At 38.8% G+C, this 22,426-nt stretch overlaps 2 protein-coding genes across 6 annotated transcripts in view; one reads left to right on the top strand and one right to left on the bottom strand.

Annotated features, from left to right (window-relative positions):
• The window catches only part of glyr1 (glyoxylate reductase 1 homolog (Arabidopsis)), a 51,453-nt gene extending 48,707 nt beyond the window's left edge, over positions 1–2,746 (bottom strand). For both annotated transcript variants that reach the window (XM_073060371.1, XM_073060372.1), the window contains exons 1-3: positions 2,659–2,746; positions 2,502–2,538; positions 645–724 (exon numbers count right to left, since the gene is read on the bottom strand). In XM_073060371.1, coding sequence (XP_072916472.1) covers positions 645–724; positions 2,502–2,538; positions 2,659–2,696 — 155 coding nt within the window. In that variant the 5' untranslated portion in view covers positions 2,697–2,746. The remainder of the gene's footprint in view (positions 1–644; positions 725–2,501; positions 2,539–2,658) is intronic.
• Positions 2,747–2,922: 176 nt separating this feature from the next.
• The window catches only part of LOC140735381 (ubinuclein-1-like), a 60,772-nt gene continuing 41,268 nt past the window's right edge, over positions 2,923–22,426 (top strand). For all 4 annotated transcript variants that reach the window (XM_073060367.1, XM_073060368.1, XM_073060366.1 and 1 more), the window contains exon 1: positions 2,923–3,357. In XM_073060367.1, the coding sequence (XP_072916468.1) occupies positions 3,133–3,357 (225 nt within the window). In that variant the 5' untranslated portion in view covers positions 2,923–3,132. The remainder of the gene's footprint in view (positions 3,358–22,426) is intronic.

The raw sequence follows: 22,426 nt of genomic DNA, 5'->3' as shown, positions 1-22,426 counted from the left end.
TACCAATGCCATTCCATAAAAACATTAGTGCTACAGAAACACAACAAAACCTCCAAGATCTCATCCCTGGGTGAAGAAGGATCTTCGAAGATAAGTTACACCTGGGGGTAACTTAAAACACTGGTCCAGGACGGAGGACTCTAGCAGCCTATGCCCCAGTTGGGGTGATAGGCTTAAGAAGAACAAGAGATCTTTCCTGGAGTGTTGAGGGTAGGATTACAATGTTCAGTCTAAGACACTGAAGCACTTTGTGAATTTAACAAAACTGCGTGAATTTCACAAGACTACACTTGTCTCTATAACCTGTGAGTGCTGAAGTAAACCAAAATATCTACATGAAGTGCTTTCATGAGTGAACTTGTTATGCAGCTGAAGGATAATTTCTCAAAGCACAACTTTGAAAAAAAATCTAGGTACAGGCATATAAAAATTACAACAAAAATTTTTTAAAATATTTAAATAAAGTTAATCTTGTTAAACAAAACAGAGAAGCACAAACTAATAGAATTCTTTAAAGGTACACTTTAAGACCATTTCTTCAAGTATTACCCTTTAAAATGACCCAGTTAACCTAGTGAATCGCATTTTGAAAAAAAAACAAAGATTTTTTTAAACCACCTGTTTAACAAAATGCAACTACTTACTGATCTTCCGTTCCAAAGAATTTTACAAAGAAGCACTTCTTTCCTCGTGGTTTCTTTAGGTCTTTTGGTGGATTTACAATCTTGAAGCAAATAAAAAGTTCAAACATTGTAAATTGGTTATAAAGAATGAAAAAATGTCCACAAAAGGGAGAAAGTAAATCTATCAGAACTTACAGCTGATACATTTTACAAAAACAGAGAAATATCTCAATAACAAATATCTTTGACAATTTGAAATTAATTTATAGCAAGTCCATATTTATAATCAGATGTAGAATATTTACTGCAACACAATAGCTTCACAACTATATTCTGCATCATGCAATATATAAAAGGCTAGATTCAAAACAGCCAAATTTCTTTTACATAATGTCAATACATTTTCCAATCCAACTTAATCAATAATCACTTTCGGGATTACATTTTTCTAAAACTTATTTAGTTATACCTATAACAAATGCATTAGTAATTATCAGTAATTCACACAACTCATAATTTTCAGCTTGGGAATACTTACTGCAAAATTGATCTACCGTTATTTACAACACCACAAGTACTGAACATGATCCAAGCTTAAATATTTAGTCATGTTTCTTTCTGAAGCCATGACACAATTGCTTTGTATCTCCTACTTCAGATTGCCATTGTTGCAACTGAACAGAAATTGCTCACTATAGTTCTCCATACTTCACCCCCATTAACTTACAGGTCCATTTCTTCCTTTCCTTGCTGGTGGGCATTAACCCTACACTAACACAATGTGGGCTGGAAGAGGAGTCAAATAAGTTTGTCAAAACAGGGAAAAAGACACAGTTGGAGTATATTATTAAAAATTCTTATAGGCAACATTTCTTTCTGTCATAAGATCATCTGGGACAAATTTGTGGTTTCACTGATCAAATATTTGTGTTGTAACCAGGTTTCATGCACAATAACAAAAAGTAGTTCTATTTACATATTCCTTACTGTTAACTTTGAGCATTTAGAAGCATTCATAATTTACTTCATTCCAAATCCCAGCTGATAACCTTTAACAGCAAATAAAGGAACAAACACGCCCCCAAGATACCCAATAGAGATCAGAAGCCAAAACATTATGTTCTAAAACTTCTTGCATCAATGTATTCCTAGTTTAAACATTTATGTTCCCTTTTGAAGCCACATCACATATGCTTCAGTCAATGTTGCAATAGGTCAAAATTTGCTCAGTCAATAGCTTCGAGTTTTTCTCCATTACCTTCAAGGTTCAGTTGATTCCCTTCTTGTTGCTGAGATTAACAATCAGTTTCAGAGCTCAAATAATTTTAATTGTTTTTCCACAAAAAAAATCAAAATCATTGAAAGCGAGGAACACGAAGTTAATAAAATAGTTAATACAAAAGGGACAAAAAAGCAATACTGTGCCACCAACATAGCCAAGGAATGCGCAGACCAACTTTTGTGCATCCATATTCAAATGACATCTACGTTTCAATTACATTCTAATAGCAAAGCGTTCAAATCATTTTTTAAAAAACACTGAAAGCACATTAAATCTCTTCAAAGAGAAAATAAGGTTTAATATTCCCTAAAGTCTATGTTGTAGAACCAACTGAACAACAAAATGATTTCGTTCTCATAAAAGATCATCTCCATACTACATGACCTATTATTCCCAGTATTTTCTGTAGTTACCTTAATGATTTCCTCATTCAGTGAAAAGGTTCATCCAAATCAGTACACCCATTGGTTCCTAACACAAAACCATTTTTTCTTTCCCGATTTGAGCACTCCTCATCTGGAAATCTAAGATCTCGTTATTCGCGTTTCAATTTCCAGACACATATAAACGTTCTTCACTTTGAGTTACTGACTCACCTTTCCGGGCCAAGGCGGATATCTACCCAGCTTCCCCCTAGAAAAGGAAAGCAGAAGAAAGCATGTATAAAATAGAATGTGACACTTCTGAAGAATAAAATCATTTGACACTGCTCTAATAAACGCCCTCTACAGTGAGAGAATAGCCGTCACTCACCAAACCAAGTCTCCTACCCGTAAACTCACTGTCGCCATCTTACTCACAGTCCATCGCCCGCTGGGAAGCGACAGCCCCCACCCTCCCACGTGCTCCGGACTCGGGGTTAAAGGTCAACATTAATCCCGTCTAATTTACTTTAAGTGGTATTACAAATACCTGCCAAGGCTTAGGTTGGCCTAGGTTAAACCGTTGTAGAATGATGCGGGTTCTTTGGAGAAAATAATTACGCCTGAAGCCTTTGAAAATATTCCCTCCGGTGTCGACGAGCGCGCACGCGCACGGTGGCGCGCAGGTCGGGAAGATGGCGGCGGCCGAAGTTTGTGGGGTTTGTTTTTGTTACCGTTGAGGGGGATTGTGATCGTTTCGAGTTCATTTGTCGCCACCAGCAGTGCCGTGGGCGGCAGGCGAACGAAAGGGACGGGCGGGAAATAGCGATAAAACGTGAAGGGAGAAGCTTGTGGGTCTAATAACATGGCCGAACCGCGGCGGGTCTCTCTGACTACGCTTCCCGTCTCGGCTCCTCTGTTGAAGAAAAAGAAAGAAGAGGACGAAGAGGAGGAGGAGGAAGAAGAGGGGGGAAATGTGAAAAAAGGTGGAATATCCACCATCACGTCACGACACACGTTGGCTCTCTTTGAGTCAAGCGAGAAGAGTTGCCCCGAGTTTTATTACCCCGAGTTAATGCGAGTGCGAAAGGTAAGCAAAGGTTGGCATTCAAGCCAACAGAGTTGCGCTTAAAAGTATAGGACTTGGGTTCAGCCAGGAGCCATCCCATTCCCGACCCCTATTATGAAGGCAGTAAATCAAGTATTTTAATAAATCAATCACTTAATGGAGTGGAAACTTCCATGAGCTTTCCGGTCGATGCGTAAAATTAGCCCAGTTATGCTTTTAGTTGCGGTGAGTTTCCATCGATGTGATCTTCCTGTGCTGTCAATATTTTCAGTTAGAAGAGTAGATGGTACGCACTGATATGGCAGGCTTGCGACCTAAATAGGAAATCATAGTCCATTGGTTGTCCTGTTTCAGCTCCCCGTTAAGTCGGATTTCTGAGCTATAAACTTTCAATCGGTGATCGATCTGTAGCGCTCACTCTGTTATTACATAACTACAAACCTGTGTATTGACGGTGTTAATTTAAACAATCTATCGCCTCCTTCGTCTTCGACTAACCCAGCATCATACAATAGTTTCGTTTTGCAATCGTTCACAACGCTTTTAAGATGCTATGGAGTTGTTTTTCTGATTACACTGATATTCAAATTATTAACGGTCAACAATGGCTAAATATCGAGGAAAAGGCATTTTAACTTTTAAGGCATTGTATTTTTCTGACGGTTTCCTTGGCTTAAATGTTGTGGCAACGGATTAACGTATATATGTACAGTACTTTGAAAATTTAGTAAGTATTTTGAATTAAAACTTTTTTAAAATTCAGCTTTAACAAAAATTATTTTATATTTTAGCTGTTATCATTTAAACAGACAGGTAGTTGCATTCTTGTCACTAGTGCTTGGCACTGTAACTTGCTTTTTATAAAGACTCCTTGACGTTCTGTGTTATTTTTGTTCTCTATCTTACCTTCACTCTGAATTGTCTTTGGCACACTTCAAACAAGGATCAAAACTGAGAAATGGGTTTCTCATCTGCTTGAGCATGTTGCATCAGATTAAACAAATTCAGATTTCTTGCATTTTTTTCATGGTGAAGCTAAACAGTTTTGCTTAGTATTAACTTGTGTTCTCTCTCCACGAGCAATTTTGGCGTGATCCTTTCTACAATTCTCCTTCTGGTTCCATTTTGACAACAGCTTCAATCTTCATCTTTGTCACACATCCCTTTGATTTTTTTACTTTCTCCAACTGTCCTCAACAATCTATTAACCAGACAGCTCCATGCACAGTAAACAGGATTACTTCAATCATCCTGATTTCTTTTTGTATTTCCCAGTCTTCTGAGTGAAGCACTAATTGTTTCTCTTTCCATAGATACCACACAACTAGCAGAGCATTTCCTTGACTTTGTTTTTACTTCCTGATAGAAAATAAGAGCACAGAATGGCCAAATGGCTTATCAAGACTATTCTGCCATTCACTGCAATTGGTTAAATCAGACATTTCAATGCCATATTCTCACAACTCAGTGATGCCTTTTGCATAAATCTAAAATATTCATAAACTTAGCTGTTAAAGCCCTCTGTGGTGAAGGATTTCACAGGCTCTGTACTCTGAAATAAATTCTTCTTAGCTCAGTCCTAAATCTCACCCCAGCCTGAGATGTGACTTCCCCCACCCCTCCATTCTAAACAACCAGGAGACCACACCTAATACAAGTCTTACAATCCATTAAAAAAAGTTTGTAAGTTTCAATCTTCCATCATTCTTTGGCTTTGGAATGCCATTTGTCTTGGAATATGGTGGGGGAGGGGATGGAATTAAGCAAAACCCTTGGGAATCAAGAGAGAACATGCAAATTCATGTAAATAGTACCTGAAGCTGGGATTGAACCTAGATCTGTAGTGCTGTGAGGCAGTGCCATAGGGCTGCTCCTAACAGCAAATTACATTTTAAATAGGGAGGTTGGCAACAGCACCCTGATTTGGGATCAGTGTGTGTTCAAATTGATGAATTGAATGTTAGTTCAAAACTGGCTGTGAGGCTTATTTTGAAAACTTTTGTCAATCTGAGTGTGCTTCATAATAACCTTAATGAAAGTGAGGAGCTTCCTTCAGACAAAATGTGTATTTTTGGTTTAAGTACCAGTGAAGTGACAGAAATAAGGAATCAAGTTGGATTTCTTTGCAGTGAAGTGAGATCATGAGCTCAACTTTATTAAATGTTTCATCCTGGGACTTGATCTGTATCACATCAATGGTTTGGCATGAATTTAGTGCCCAACAATCTTATTTGGCTCAAATAGAATGTTTTTTTTAATTGTACAGATAATATCTGGTCAACTTTATGACTTTTACTTTGAAAATTGCATTTAGAAAATGGAATTTAATGCAGAGAAGTGTAGGGTGTTTCACTTTGGAAGGAGGGGTGGAGTATGCAGAGAGTGGTAGAACAGATGGATCTGGGGATCAATAATTCCTTGAAAGTGGCATCACAGATAGACAGAGACGTAAAGAAAGCTTTTGTCAAGTTGGCCTTCATAAATCAATGTATCGAGTACAGGTCCTGATGAAGGGTCTCAACCTGAAACTTCAACTGTTTATTCATTTCCATAAATGTTGCCTGACCTGAGTTTTTCCAACGTTCTGTATGTGTTGCAATGAGTGCAGGATTTGGGATGTTGTTGTATAAGATGTCGTTGAGACCTAAATGTGTGTAGTTCTGGTTGTCTACTTACCCACAGGAAAGATATCAATAAGATATCTACCTTTTTGCTATCCTTTACCATAGCATTGGAGAGGGATAGGAACAGAAAAGTTAGGAAAGTGTTTAGTTGGAGTAAGGGGAAATATGAAGCTATCAGGCAGGAACTTAGAAGCATAAATTGGGAATAGATGTTCTCAGGGAAATGTATGGCAGGAATGTGGCAAATGTTCGGGGGTATTTGCGTGGAGTTCTGCATTGGTATGTTCCAATGAGACGGAAAGGATGGTAGGGTACAGGAACCGTGGTGTACAAAGGCTGTTGAAAATCTAGTCAAGGAGAAAAGAGCTTACGAAAGGTTCAAAAAAAACTAAATAATGATAGCGATCTAGAAGTTTATAAGGCCAGCAGGAAGGGGTTTAAGAATGAAATTGGGCGAGCCAGAAGGGGCCATGAGAAGACCTTGGTGAGCAAGATTAAGGAAAACCCCAAGGCATTCTATAAGTATGTGAAGAGTAAGAGAATAGGACCTATCCAGTGTGACAGTGGAAAAGTGTGTATGTAACTGGAGGAGATAGCAGAGGTACTTAGTGAATACTGAAGCAAAGTATTCATTACGGAAAAGGATCTTGGCGATTGTAGGGATGACTTACAGTGGACTGAAAAACTTGAGCATATAGGACATTAAGAAAGAGGATGTGCTGGAGCTTTTGGAAAGCATCAAGTTGGATAAGTCTCTGGGACCAGATGAGATATACCCCAGGCTACTGTGGGAAGCGAGGGAGGTGATTGCTGAGTCTCTGGCAGTGATCTTTGCATCATCAATGGGGACGGGAAAGGTTCTGGAGGATTGGAGAGTTGCAGATGTTGTTCCCTTATTCAAGAAAGGGAATAGAGATAATCCAGGAAATTATAGACCAGTGAGTCTTACTTCAGTGGTTGGTAAGTTGATGGAGAAGATCCTGAGAGGCAGGATTTATGAACGTTTGGAGAGGCATAATATGATTAGGAATAGTCAGCACGACTTTCTCAAAGGCACATCGTGCCTCACGAGCCTGATTGAATTTTTTGAGGATGTGACTAAACACATTGAAGGTAGAGCAGTAGATGTAATGTATATGGATTCCAGCAAGTGATGTGTTAAGCTACCCCATGCAAGGAGGCATGAGATCCAAGGGGACCTTGCTTTGTGGATCCAGAATTGGCTTGCCTACAGATGGCAAAGAGTGGTTGTAGACGGGTCATATTCTGCTTGGAAGTCGGTGACCAGTGGTGTGCCTCAAGGATCTGTCTGGGACCTCTTCTCTTCGGGATTTTTATAAACAACCTGGATGAGGAAGTGGAGGGATGGGTTAGTAAATTTGCTGATGACACAAAGGTTGGGGGTGTTGTGGATAGTGTGGAGGGCTATCAGAGGATACAGCAGGACATCAATAGGATGTGAAACTAGGCTGAGAAGTGGCAGATGGAGTTCAACCCAGATTAGTGTGAGATGGTTCATTTTGGTAGGTCAAATATGATGGCAGAATATAGTATTAATGGTAAGATTCTTGGCATTGTGGAGGATCAGAGAGATCTTGGGGTCCGAGTCCATAGGACACTCAAAGCTGCTGCACAGGTTGACTCTGGTTAAGAAGGCATACGGTGCATTGGCCTTCATCAACTGTGGGATTGAGTTCAAGAGCCGAGAAGTAATGTTACAGCTATATGGGACCCATCCTTGAAATGAGGATTTGAGGACCTGAGTTTATAGGGAAAGTTGAATAGGATGGGACTTTATTACTTGGAGCACAAGAGAATGAGGGGAGATTTACCAGAGGTAGTAAAATAGCGGGATATAGATAGGGTAAATGAAAACAGGCTCTTTCCACTGAGGTTGGCTAAGATTAGAACTAATGGTCATGTGTTGACGATGAAAGGTGAAATGTTTAAGGGGACCATGAGGGGAACTTGTGCACTCGGTGGTGAGAATGTGGAACTAGCTGCCAACTGAAGTGGTGGATGCGGGCTCGATTTCAACATTTAAGAGAAATTTGAATAGGTACGTGGATGGAAGGGGTAGGGTTGGCTAAGCCTGGGTGCAGGTTGATGGGACTCAGCAGAATTGTAGTTCAGCATGGACTAGATGGACTGTACGGCTTGTTTCTGTGCTATTGTGTTCTATGACTCTGAAAAAGAGTAAAAACAAACTAAATTCAAAACTAAACAAAATATTGTGGGGCGTGATATGTTTAGTAACTATTAATCCTGTAAGTGTATGAATACATTATCAATGCATTAACAGCTTTCATTTTTCTGACTGCTGACTTGGCTTTCTTGACTCTCACACATGCACAATTTTCAATTTCCATTCACCAGGAAACAGCTAGGTGATTGGTTACTATAGCCGATTTTCCTGTTTTGGATTTCCATGAATAGATAGGTGATGATGGAGAAGGGATGCGCTCAGCCCGAAGTTGTAGGGGAGAAGAAAGAAAAGGATAATAAATTTGAATGCATTGCTAGGGATGAAAAGAGAGGAGGAGGTGGAGAGTATCTTAAATGTATCTATTTTAATGCTAGGAGCATTGTAAGAAAGGTGGATGAGCTTAAAGTGTGGATTGATACCTGGAATTATGATGTTGTAGCTATTAGTGAAACATGGTTGCAGGAAGGGTGTGATTGGCAACTAAATATTCCTGGATTTAGTTGCTTCAGGTGTGATAGAGTAGGAGGGGCCAGAGGAGGAGGTGTTGCATTGCTTGTCCAAGAAAATCTTATGGCGGTGCTTTGGAAGGATAGATTACAGAGCTCCTCTAGGGAGGCTATTTGGGTGGAATTGAGGAATGGGAAAGGTGTAGTAACACTGATAGGAGTGTATTATAGGCCACCTAATGGGGAGCGTGAGTTGGAAGAGCAAATGTGTAAGGAGATAGCAGATATTTGTAGTAAACACAAGGTGGTGATTGTGGGAGATTTTAATTTTCCACACATAGATTGGGAAGCTCATTCTGTAAAAGGGCTGGATGGTTTAGAGTTTGTGAAATGCGTGCAGGATAGCTTTTTGCAACAATACATAGAAGTACCGACTAGAGATGGGGCAGTGTTGGATCTCCTGTTAGGGAATGCGATAGGTCAGCTGACAGATGTATGTGTTGGGGAGCACTTCGGGTCCAGTGATCACAATAGCATTAGCTTCAATATAATTATGGAGAAGGACAGGACTGGACCTAGAGTTGAGATTTTTGATTGGAGAAAGGCTAACTTTGAGGAGATGTGCAGGGATTTAGAGAGAGTGGATCGGGTCAAGTTGTTTTATGGGAAGGATGTAATAGAGAAATGGAGGTCATTTAAGGGTGAAATTATGAGGGTACAGAATCTTTATGTTCCTGTTAGGTTGAAAGGAAAGGTTAAAGGTTTGAAAGCGCCATGGTTTTCAAGGGATATTAGAAACTTGGTTTGAAAAAAGAGAGATGTCTACAATAGATATAGGCAGCATGGAGTAAAGGAATTGCTCGAGGAATATAAAGAATGTAAAAGGAAACTTAAGAAAGAGATTAGAAAAGCTAAAAGAAGTTACGAGTTTGGTTTGGCAAATAAGGTGGAAGTAAATCCGAAAGGCTTCTACAGTTATATTAAAAGCAAGAGGATAGTGAGGGATAAAATTGGTCCCTTAGAGAATCAGGGTGGTCAGCTATGTGTGGAGCCGAGGGAGATGGGAGAGATTTTGAACGATTTCTTCTCTTCGGTATTCACTAAGGAGAAGGATATTGAATGGTGTAAGGTGTGGGAAACAAGTAAGGAAGTTATGGAACCTATGACAATTAAAGAGGTGGAAGTACTGGCGCTTTTAAGAAATTTAAAAGTGGATAAATCTCCGGGTCCTGACCGGATATTCCCCAGGACCTTGAGGGAAGTTTGTGTAGAGATAGCAGGAGCTCTGACGGAGATCTTTCAGATGTCATTAGAAACGGGGATTGTGCCGGAGGATTGGCGTATTGCTCATGTGGTTCCATTGTTTAAAAAGGGTTCTAGAAGTAAGCCTGGCAATTATAGACCTATCAGTTTGACATCAGTGGTGGGTAAATTAATGGAAAGTATTCTTAGAGATAGTATTTATAATTATCTGGATAGACAGGATCTGATTAGGAGTAGCCAGCATGGATTTGTGCGTGGAAGGTCATGTTTGACAAACCTTATTGAATTTTTTGAAGTAGTTACGAGGAATGTTGACGAGGGTAAGGCAGTGGATGTAGTCTATATGGACTTCAGCAAGGCCTTTGACAAAGTTCCACATGGAAGGTTAGTTAAGAAGGTTCAGTCGTTAGGTATTAATGCTGGAGTAATAAAATGGATTCAACAGTGGCTAGATGGGAGATGCCAGAGAGTAGTGGTGGATAATTGTTTATCGGGATGGAGGCCGGTGACTAGCGGGGTGCCTCAGGGATCTGTTTTGGGCCCAATGTTGTTTGTAATATACATAAATGATCTGGATGATGGGGTGGTAAATTGGATTAGTAAGTATGCTGATGATACTAAGGTAGGAGGTGTTGTGGATAATGAGGTGGGTTTTCAAAGCTTGCAGGGAGATTTATGCCGGTTAGAAGAATGGGCTGAACGTTGGCAGATGGAGTTTAATGCTGAGAAGTGTGAGGTTCTACATTTTGGCAGGAATAATCCAAATAGAACATACAGGGTAAATGGTAGGGCATTGAGGAATGCAGTGGAACAGAGAGATCTAGGAATAACAGTGCATAGTTCCCTGAAGGTGGAGTCTCATGTAGATAGGGTGGTGAAGAAGGCTTTTGGAATGCTGGCCTTTATAAATCAGAGCATTGAGTACAGAAGTTGGGATGTAATTTTAAAATTGTACCAGGCATTGGTAAGGCCAAATTTGGAATATTGTGTACAGTTCTGGTCACCGAATTATAGGAAAGATATCAATAAATTAGAGAGAGTGCAGAGACGATTTACTAGGATGTTACCTGGGTTTCAGCACTTAAGTTACAGAGAAAGGTAGAACAAGTTAGGTCTCTATTCATTGGAGCGTAGAAGGTTGAGGGGGGATTTGATCGAGGTATTTAAAATGTTGAGAGGGATAGATAGAGTTGACATGAATAGGCTGTTTCCATTGAGAGTAGGGGAGATTCAAACGAGAGGACATGATTTGAGAGTTAGGGGGCAAAAGTTTAAGGGAAACACGAGGAGGTATTTCTTTACTCAGAGAGTGATAGCTGTGTGGAATGAGCTTCCTGTAGAAGTAGTAGAGGCCAGTTCAGTTGTGTCATTTAAGGTAAAATTGGATAGGTATATGGACAGGAAAGGAGTGGAGGGTTATGGGCTGAGTGCGGGTAGGTGGGACTAGGTGAGATTAAGAGTTCGGCACGGACTAGGAGGGCCGGAATGGCCTGTTTCCGTGCTGTGATTGTTATATGGTTATATGATGTCACATTGCACGAATTGTATTTTAGCATTTGTACTGTGGCAATCTGATTCAAAGTTATGTGCATTTGTCCCTCTTTGTCAGTGATGATATGCAGTGCATTCTTTCTCTCCAGAAAGCATATGTCTCATGTAATCTACTTTGCATTTAAACTTGAACTGAATTTCCACCTTGTTTCAATTTTGATCTTAACTAGCATTCACAGTCATCAGTGTAGGTTCTACAGGTGGTCTACTGTGATAATTACTGAACAATAGATTTATGTAATAAACATATTTTAATAAGAGATCCTAGAGAGCAATTCCCAAGATGAATCTTACTTTGATTAAATAGTAGCGTTCTTGAGAAGAAAAAACATTTTGGAGAAAACATTAACTACATTATTTTGGCTATTAATTTTTATCGGTATAGATGGAGATAATGCTGGCAGGTAAAATTAATGAAATTGTATAAATGGCTCTTATTTTCTGCAGAATGTGTTCTAATTTTGAAAATGCATTTGGTAGAAAAATAATCAGACTTAAATATTTGGAGCTAAGTATTGAATCTGTTGATTTTGGACTCTTCAATATTATTCTGGCTTGAGCATACATTTAGAACAGTTGAGGGGGTATTTCTTTAGTCAGGTTGGTGAATCTGGAATTCATTGTCCCAGGTGGCTGTGGAGGCCAAGCAGTTGGGTATATTTAAAGTGAAAGTTGATAGGTTCATGATTAGTCAGTGTCAAAGGTTATGGGGGAAGACAGGAGAATGAGGTTGAGAGAGAGAGAGATAATAAATCAGCCATGATGGAATGGTGGAGCAGGCTTGATGGTCCGAAGGAGCCGAATTCAGTCATATGTCTTATGATCTAAAAGTTGCTACTTTCCTCACTGTTTCTTATTACCTACTAGTTCCAGACCAGTTGTGTCCATTTGGTGTGATGGTTCACAGAAGTAGTCAGTTTTTATATATATATTAGCTTATATCTCATTTAAGTAGCTGGATCTTATTAATTCTGTGAATACAAGTGCAACAAATTGTTGATGTTGGAAGTGTTCGTGTTCAGCAGGGATCCAGACTGGGGCTTCTGTTGTTGGCGATGCATGTAAATGACTTGGTTGAAAATGTGTATGCGTGGGTTTGTAAGTTTTTAGATGACTCAAAAATTAGTGGCATTGTAGATTGTGTTGAATGTTGTCAAAGGATACAGCTAGAGATGGAGCAGTTGCAAGTCACTGATGGAGTTCAATCTGGGTAAGTGAAAGGACATAGTTAATGACAAGACCTTTTTTGCAATGATGCACTGAGGAATTTTGTAATCCATGTTCATAGCTCTCTGCAATTGGTCCCACAAGTTGATGTGGTAAAGTCGATGTGTAGCATGCTTGGCTTTAGTGGTTGAGGCATTAAGTTCAGTAGTCCAGAAGTTAGATTGCAGCTTTATAAAACATTGGTTAAGATGCAACTGGATTCAGTTCTGGTCTTCCCATTATAGGAAGAATATGGAGGCTGTAGAGAAGGTTCAGAAATGGTATACCAGGGTGCTGTCGGACTAAAGGGCATATACTATAAGGAGAGATTGGGCAAACTGATGCTCATTTTATCTGGATTGACAGAGACTGATTGGGAACCTGGTGGAAGTTCATTAAATTATGAGAGCTAAAGAGTACACAACTAATGCCCTTTTACAGGGTTAAAATGTCTAATACTAGAGAGGGAGAATGTTCAGAAGAGATGTGCAGGACATATTCTTTCTGCATAGATCATGCTTGGTACTTAGAATGTGCTGCCAGAGGTGTTGGTGATAGTGACAGGTGGAATAGAGGCATTTAAGACATTTATAGATAGGTACTTGTATATGCAGAGAATGGATGGATATGGACCATGTGCAAACAGAAGGGATTAGGTGTAATTAGCTTAAATTACTTTGGCACAACAATTCAGGTTGAAAGGCCGTTAGGGGAAGAAATCAAAGCAATTATGTAGAACTGACCTGTTACTATGCTGTTCATTCTGTGTTTTATCTGAAGTAAAATAGAAAATGCAATAAAGATTCAGTAGGTTAGGTTGCATTAGTGAAAAAGGAAAAAGACTTTACATCTGAATAATGAATACAGAGAAAGCAAGTTGGGTTTTAAGTTTCTGAGAATCTGGGGTTGGGTTTCTTTTTAAGGCAAAGTGAATATTTGTGATTTGATAAGACAAGGGTTGTTACAAAGATAAACTGTTGATGAAGTCAGCAGGTTGATTAGTCAATGAAGGTAATTGAAAAACAGAAACAACAGGAAAACTGCAGAATACAAGGCTTTCGGAAAAGAGAAGAATGGGAAACACAGCTAGGTGGAAATTTGCAACAAAATTAATGAAAGTGCTATGTAATTTTGAGAAGCAGCGCCATTGTGATCATAAAACATAGGAGCAGAATTAAGCTCATCGAGTCTGCTCCACCAGTTCATCATGGCTGAACTATTCTCCCTCTTAACCCGATTATCCTGCCTTCTCCCCATAACCTTTGATGCCCTTACTAATCTAGGACCTTTCAACCTCTGCCTTAAATATATCCAATGACTTGGCCTCCATAGTTGTCTGTGGCAACGAGATCCACAAATTCACCACACTCTATCTAAAGAAATTCCTCATTTGTTTTTTAAAGGCTCTGCTCTCTGATCCCAGAATCCCCCACTGTTGGAAACATCCTCTGCATGTCCTCGCTATCTAAGCCTTTCAATATTCGGTAGATTTCAGTGAAATCCCCTCATTCTTTTAATCACCAGTGAGTACAGTCCCAGAGCTATCTCTGCATGTATTAGCCCTTTCATTCCTGTGATCATTCTCCTAAAACTCTGAACCCTCTCCAATACCAGCATATCCTTTCTTAGTTATGGAGTCCAATGTACTCCAAATGTGCTCTGACCAATGTCTAATAAAGCCTCAACATTACACTCTTGCTTTAATATTCTAATCCTCATGAAATGAATGCTGATGTTGTATTTTGCTGCTTTTGCTATTGGCTCAACTGCAAGTTAACCTTTATGAAATCCTTCACTGGGACTCCCAAGTCCCTTTGTACATTGTATTTTTGAATTAGCTCCCTGTTTAGAAAATAGTTGACACCTTCATTTCATCTACTGAAGTACATGGCTATTCACTTCCTTGCACTGTATTTGATCTGCATACTCTTGTTTCATCGGCGCTACCTGTCCCTCCACCTAACTTTGCATCACCCGCAAATTTGACCACAAAGCCGTCAATTCAGTTATGCAGACCATTAACATATTATGTGAAAAGTATTGGGCCCACTAATCCCTAGTCGCTGGTAGCCAACCAGAAATGGTCCCCTTTATTCCCACTCTTTGCCTTCTGTCAGTCAGCCAATCTTCTGTTCATTCTAGTATCGCTCCTGTAATTGTCGATTTTAATAGACAAAGATGGAAGGATTCCAGAATTGGGCTGAGATGAAGACTGTTAGGATGGGAAGCAGTTTCTTTCTCCAGGCTGTGAAACTGACCACTACCTAGGTCTCATGAAGCACTAGTAGCGTTGTATTCTTTACTTTCTAATTTGTGTCATAAATGTGTTCTATGCTAATTGTCAATCTTCTGGATTATATTTTATTGTTTATTTGTAGTAATATTACATTGTGCTTCTTGCTCCAAAGGAACAAGAACATATTCCGTTGTTCCATTTGGCAGTATACATGTATACGGTTGAATGACATTAAACTTGAAGTTGAATTGCAATATGTTAATCACTTTCTGTACATTTTTTCCCTCACCCTCGCTACTTTCACAACACTCTGTATGTCATCTTTCCTCTCCTCTAAGCTCTCTGATCTTTTTGCCTTATTTTCTGATTGATTACAGTTATAATTTTATTTTTACTCTAATTATATTTCTAATGCCATAAAATGCACAAAGGTTTATTGCACATAGTATAAAATGCTTCGAGAAAAATAATTGGTATTGTAGAATTACAATTCCATGTAGTTTTAACTTTCACAAGAGAAGATGTCTGGGGTAGAGTCCAGATGATATTAAACTGCACTATCCTTTACTTCTACTCTTTACCGATACACTTACCTTGTATTTCATTAGTGCATTTTATTATTTTAATTTTGTGGAAGCAAAATGGTAAAAGCTTATTGACCATGGAACATCCATTCAAGATACAAGATTATATGATAACTCATTAGATTATACAGCCAAATCTGCATTGCACTATCCCATAATAGCCCACACTTCAGTGTGGAAAGTTTTCAAAGCCAAATAACATGATCCATGCTGCAAGTCCTGAATCAGCATAATTTCCCATCAAAGTTAAACCAAATTGAGTAGATGACAGTACTTGCGTACATCAACAACGTTAACGATCTTAATGCTTAGACTTCTAACTGACCCTAAAAATGATGTAAGCTATAAATAGCACTTTTCACAGATATGAAGAATGTGTTATAAAATTTAATGGCCTGTAAATCCATTATAAGATTGATGATTGATATTCAAAATGAAATTTAGTGAGCCCGTTATAATAACAAGCATTCTACATGGATCCTGAGCACTTATTTTTAAAATTGTTTTGAAACAGTATTGAGTTGTTCCTTAGATCTCTATTTAATTAGTAATAAATTAATCTTACATATTTTATCTAGCTGATCTTGCTGAGCTTGTTCATGGGTATACAATTGCAGTTCTCCTTCCCATCTGCCATTGAAAAGACAGTCTTGCTTTTGCATCCCCTTGGGTTCTGATATTAGAATGCTCTTCTCCCTGCTCCTGACACTACACCGTATTTACAGTTGCTAGAAAAACAGTTTGTGAACCCTTTGCATTTACCTGGTTTTCTGCATTAATTACTCAAAATATAGTCCAGTCTTTATTTAAGTCACGATAGTAGTCGTACACAATCTGCCTAAACTAATAACACAAACAATTGAACTTTTCATGTCTTTATTGAACACATTATTTAATCATTCACAGTCCAGGCTGGAAAAAGAATATGAACCCTTGAATTTAATAACTGGTAGAACTACTTTAGTAGCAATAACCTGCACCAAATTTTTCCTGTAGCTGCCGATCAGAGACGCAACAGTGAGGAGGAATTTTAGACCATTCCTCCATACAAAGCTGTTTCAGTTCATCAGTATTTCTGGGATACAGCCCTCCACAGGTTATGCCACAACATCTCAATTGGGTTAAGATCTAGTCTCAGATTTGGCCATTCCAAAACACTAATTTTCTTTTTAAACCATTCTGTTATTGATTTGCTTTTGTGTTTTAGACCATTGTCTTGTTGCATTATCCAACTTCTATTAGACTTCAGGTGATGGATCGCTACCCTGATACTCTCCTGTAAAATGTCTTGATACAATTTTTGAATTCATTGTTCCCTCAATGACTGCAAGCTGTCCAGGCCTTGAGACAGTGAAGCAGCCCCAAACAATGATGCTCCTTCCACCATGCTTCACAGTTGGGATGAAGTTTTGGTGTTGGCGTGCAGTGTTCTTTTTCCTCTAAACGTAGCAGTGTGCACTTAAGACATAAAGTCTCAGCTGGCCACAGAACATTGTCCTAAAAGCATTGTGGAACATCCAGGTGATCTTTTGCAAACTTGATGAGCAGCAATGTATTTTTTTGGAGAGCAGTGGTTTCCTCTGTGGTGTCCTTCAATGAGCACCATTCTTGTTCAGTGTTTTACTTATAGTTTATTCATGAACAGAGACTTTAGCAGTTTCTAGAGATTTCTGCAGGTGGTTTGCTGTTACCCTTGGGTTCTTCTTCACTTCCTTCAGCATTGCACAATGTGCTCTTGGTGTGATCTTTGCAGGATGCCCTCTCCTAGGGAGAGTAGTAACGGTACTGAATTTCCTCCATTTGTAGACAATTTCTCTTGCTGTGGACTGATGAACACAGGTGTTTAGAAATGCTTTTGTAGCCTTTTCTATTTTCATGCATCTCTACAATTCTTCTAAGGTCCTCTGAAAGTTGTTTTGATCGAGGCATAGTTCACATAAACAGATCTTTCTTGAGAAGAGCAGGCACTGTCAGTAAACTGGCTTTGTGTTTTTTTTTATTGGGCAGAGCACCTCTACAACCCACACCTCCAATCTCATCTCATTGATTGCAGCACCTAACTCCAAATAGATTTTGTAGAAGGCATTATCCCAGAGATTTGCATACCTTTTTGAACCTATACTGTGATCGTTTAAATGGGGTACTCAGCATTGACGAGAAGTACAATTGTTTGTGTTTTAGTTTAGGCAGATTGTGTTTCTGTTATTGTGATTTAGATGAAGATCAGACCACATTTTATGAGTAATTAATGTAGAAAAGCAAAGGGTACACAAACTTCTTTTGTAACTGTAAATCTTGAGCATTGCACTTGTACATTTACAGGTTTTTTTTGCCCATTACTCTTAAAATCCTGCATTGGCATCTGTTCGCATTTCTGATCTATGTAGTTTCATGGCAGCCTTTTTTTATCCTTGTTTAACTTTTATCAGCTTTTTATTATTCAAACTCAGATCTTCTGCGTTTCCACCATATTTGGTTGTTAACCCTGTTGTGGCATTCTCTTCTAAACTCTTTTGCATTTCCTGGACCTTCTCCTTATGTTCTCTGTTTGCAGCCATCTATGCTTTAAATTTCTCTGAAGTGCCTGCCAACATTTTTCTGTGCTAACTGTATTTTGCAAAGTTTAAAGGTTAAGGTCACTGTTTATCCAGTGTCTTAGAAGAGATCAAATGAATAAATCATAGGTATATGCGAGATTATTGAGACTTCCTGTGGATTTCAACAGCTGTCATCTTACCAGCCTGTCCAAAGTCAGACAAGGCGGAAGTAGTAACTAGTTTTCTTTTGATACTGTTTGGTTGTGATTTGTTGGGTGTTTGGTACACATAATTAACACTAAAGTTATGTGTGATTTAGAACATAAGTGTGCAAGAGGATAATTATGAAGAGTAGAAAATGGTGTTTCAGTTCCGTCAAAGTTTAAGTCACCATCCCTGTTGAAGGTTTATACACTATGAAGTTGCAAGAAGTTCTATTGGTCTTTGTAATCAAAACTTGCCATTTTGTATTATTATCTCAAATTATTTTGTTTTAACCAGAAAGTAAAGACAATGTTGTTATATTATTTTATAAACTATAGGTTTTGCATTTTATAATAGGAAACCTGAAAGGCTTGGTCTATTACTTGAACCCCTTGTGGATTTAACAGTTTAGCATAGTTCTAATACTGAAATAAATAGGGTATCATAACATAAAGAACACTGTTTTCCCCTTCTATTTGATTTATTTTGCTTATTTTAGAAGTATTGTAACTATACAGTTATTTTAGTAATCTGAAAGAAAGATTTAAGATGTTTAGGACTAAAATGGAGTCTGTTCATGAGATGGAACTGTAATTAAAGCCTGTTGATCCCAATGAACAGCCATTATGAGGCCCTCCCTTGATCAGGGTTGACCATGAATGTTGCATCCTAGCTGTCTACATGATACACAAGCTAAGGCAGTATGAAATGAAGAGCAAATTGTTGCCCATGCAGCAAGCTCCCCCTCTCCATAGAACTGCTGAATCCAAAGGAAAGGCAAAGACTGATGCAGCTTGGCACCAGTGCCTTAGGGACTCCGGCTCTGTATTTTCCCTCGGGGTTTACTTCCAAAGCCTTCCTCTTGAGTGGGTATAGCTGCAAGGCAGTGGAGGTTTTAGATCAGAGTTTTCTTTCTAGATGAGCTAATAACCATGGCTGACAAGCCCCAGCTGCCAAAAGTGGCTGGTTTTAAGACAATAGTCACCCACTTTTGCCTCTTCTGCCAGTAGAAACTATTCCACCATTGGGAGCATATAGTAGGTAGTGGGTTTATCCTCATTACCTCCTCAGACCATGACAATCTTAAAGAACACCCATTGCGTCCTTCTGATAATGCAAATTATGATCAAAAGTCCATTCTTACATATGAAGATCAATATTGAATCACTAACCCCTTTTAGCACTCAATAGAATGTCTGATGTTAATAAGTCTTTAAGACATTTTCCACATATTCCCAGTTTGTGTAATCATCTTCCCCTGGAAGTGAAGAACTATCATGTGCGCACAACAGTTTCTATGCTTCCTGAGGTAAAATCCAAAAATAGTCAAGCAGTGATTTTGGATGAATTTGAACACATTGTATTCCTCGATGTTATTGCATAAGATCACAATGGATAATTAGGAGAGCTAATTGAATTTTGGCACATTCCAAATGGGTTGGAGTATATACAGTAAGCATGGGAAGTTTTTCTACAACCACAGAAGACACCAGTGAGACTGTATCTGCAATACGGCATTAACATTTTCTCTTTTTGTAAAAGAGGGAAATACTGTTCATTGTGATCAGTTCAGAAGAAGGTTCACTAGGGTGATCCTGTATCTGGACGGAATGTAACAGTTTGAATCTCTATTCTTTAGAATTTAGTAGAATTAAGGAGGACCTTGCTAAAACACAAGATTCTGAATGTTGAGTGAGACTGTCAGATTAAGGGGTTACACATTTAATTATGAGATGAAAAGTATTTCTTCCTTGAAAAAGTTTGAATCTTTGAAATCTCTTGCCCAGAAAGCTGTGAAGACTGAATGCTTCAATGTTTCAAGTTTTTAATCAAGAGTTATGGGGAGAGGTGTCTAAATAGCCAAGATCCATTCTTGTGTATTGTTTTGTTATTTATTTTACTCAATTGTTAATGAATAGGTGAAGGGTGAGACATTGATCTTTAACGGGCATAAATATTTTGGGAAATTGTTGATTTTTGAAGGTAACAATCTTATTACAGGTTTCCCCCGCAATTCGAAGGTAGAGCGTTCATATGAAACGGTTTGTAAACCGGAATGTCATAAAGTGAAGAAGCAATTACCATTTATTTATATGGGAAAAATTTGTGAGCGTTCGCAGACTCAAAAAATAACCTACCAAATCATGCCAATAACACATAAAACCTAAAATAACAGTAACATGTAGTAAAAGTAGGAATGATCTGATAAATACACAGCCTATATAATGTAAGAATACTTTTCTACAATTATTGCAGCACTGTCCACCACAGCGAAAATCTCACGCAAGCGCTCTTAGCAGCACTCACAGCAGAAACACACGGCGCAAGTGCTTCCGGCAGAAGCACTTTTTCCAGTAACTTAAGCTTTGAAGCGACCAAATAACACATAAAAATCCATAGGCTATATAAAGTAGAAATAATGTATGCCCAGTGTAATTTCACTTACTGGAATCGGGAAGACAGTAAGGACACTGATGATGGTGTGTTAGGCTGAGTCCTCGGAGGCTGGGGTGGTGGGACACTGGGGTGTCATCTCATCGTCGTCTGTTTCCATCAGGGTAGGCAGGTCACCTTCTTCTATGTCTGCTTGCCTCAATGTCGAAGGTCGAGTTTCATCGGCTGATGTGGAAGGCTTGAAAAACGACAGTATGCTTGACTGTTTAACCTCATTTTTCTATCATACAGTTCTTTGTAAGCACTCAAACCATCCTGAAAACCTGCCCTAAACCTACATACCCTTTCAAAATTAAAGTCATACTTTTCTGCAATCATTGCAGCGTTGTCAATCGCAGCAAAAATCTCACGCAATTGCTTTACGTTCAGTTCCTGGATGTCTTCACTTTTGGGCCGTTCACTACTGCGTTCGGCTTCAATTGTTATCCTTTCCTCTTCATCAGCTCTTCATCTCTCAGTTCTTGGTCAGGGGATGCCAAAACCTCTTCAACATCATCTTCGTCAACTTCCACAAACCCTTAGCCAAACTCACTATATCCTTACTTTGTTCACCACGATTGAAACGCTTTATTATGTCTAGTTTTACGCTAAGTGTAATACCCTTACGCGATCTTTTAGGCTTTTCCGTTACCTTAGAACTCATCTTGCTAACGGATGCACAAAATAAATGGACATAAAGCACAGATGCTCACAGACACGTGTTTAAGCAATGCCGGCTAGAATGCAGTTCCGGGGGAGGAGCTAGTCTGCTCGGCGCACGCTGCCTTTTTTCACACGCTGCCTTTTTTCATAACAGTGAAAACACCTTCTGTTAGCGAAAACAGGTAACTAATGTGGTCTTTCATAACAGTGAGTTGACGTACAGCGAATGTTCGAAAAACGGGACACCTGTATTTTTAAGAAAAATATTTAATCTGAATTTTACCCATGCAGTTTCAGAGATCAAGATAGATAAAAATGGATTTAAATTTAAATAGAAGGCATAAAAGTCTTTGTTCTCTTTTATCCCTTCTCAATTTTTACCATAGATTAAAAGAAAATTTTTACATTGAGAATACAAATGGTTATTTTAATTTCTCCTCATTGGAACCACCTCTTTTAGCTGCATGAGGGAGTGGAAATCAGATCAGTTCTAAGAAGGTACTTCAGAAGAAAGATTGTGTGATAGCAAATGCTTTACTCTTTTTATATAAAAATTGCTCTTTATGAATATACTCCATTTTAAACAGCTGCTTGCTCTATAGTTTATATTCTGAAGCCTCTTTTAAAGCCTCTGCTTACTTGTAAATATTCAGAAAATTGAATTGAATGTGGTTACGCATTGTGGTAATCAGCTCAAAATTATTTTCAATGTCATGAAGTTTGGCAGGCTGATTGAAAATAACAGTCATTGTTAGTTTTTACTGCTGAATGGTAATTCATAAAGGTGCAAAATTTGGTGAATCTTGCTGTTAGCAGTATTTGATTTTTGTGTTGTATAATCTGCTGCCAAGCATAACTCTGATGTTCTTAGTTTGACTGATAGTATTCATGTCAAGATTCTTGGCAGTGTGGAGGATCAGAGGGATCTTGGGGTCAGAGTCCACAGGACACTCAAAAGCTGCTACGCAGGTTGACTCTGTGGTTAAGAAGGCATACGGTGCATTGGCCTTCATCGATCGTGGGATTGAGTTTAAGAGCCGAGAGGTAATGTTGCAGCTATATAGGACCCTGGTTAGATCCCACTTGGAGTACTATGCTCAGTTCTGGTTGCCTCACTACAGGAAGGGTGTGGAAACT

Source organism: Hemitrygon akajei, chromosome 11, assembly GCF_048418815.1.
Source record: "Hemitrygon akajei chromosome 11, sHemAka1.3, whole genome shotgun sequence".
NCBI classification, from domain to species: Eukaryota; Metazoa; Chordata; class Chondrichthyes; order Myliobatiformes; family Dasyatidae; genus Hemitrygon; species Hemitrygon akajei.
The sequence above is the reverse complement of the archived record's forward strand: the minus strand, read 5'-3'. Positions and strand labels throughout refer to the sequence as shown.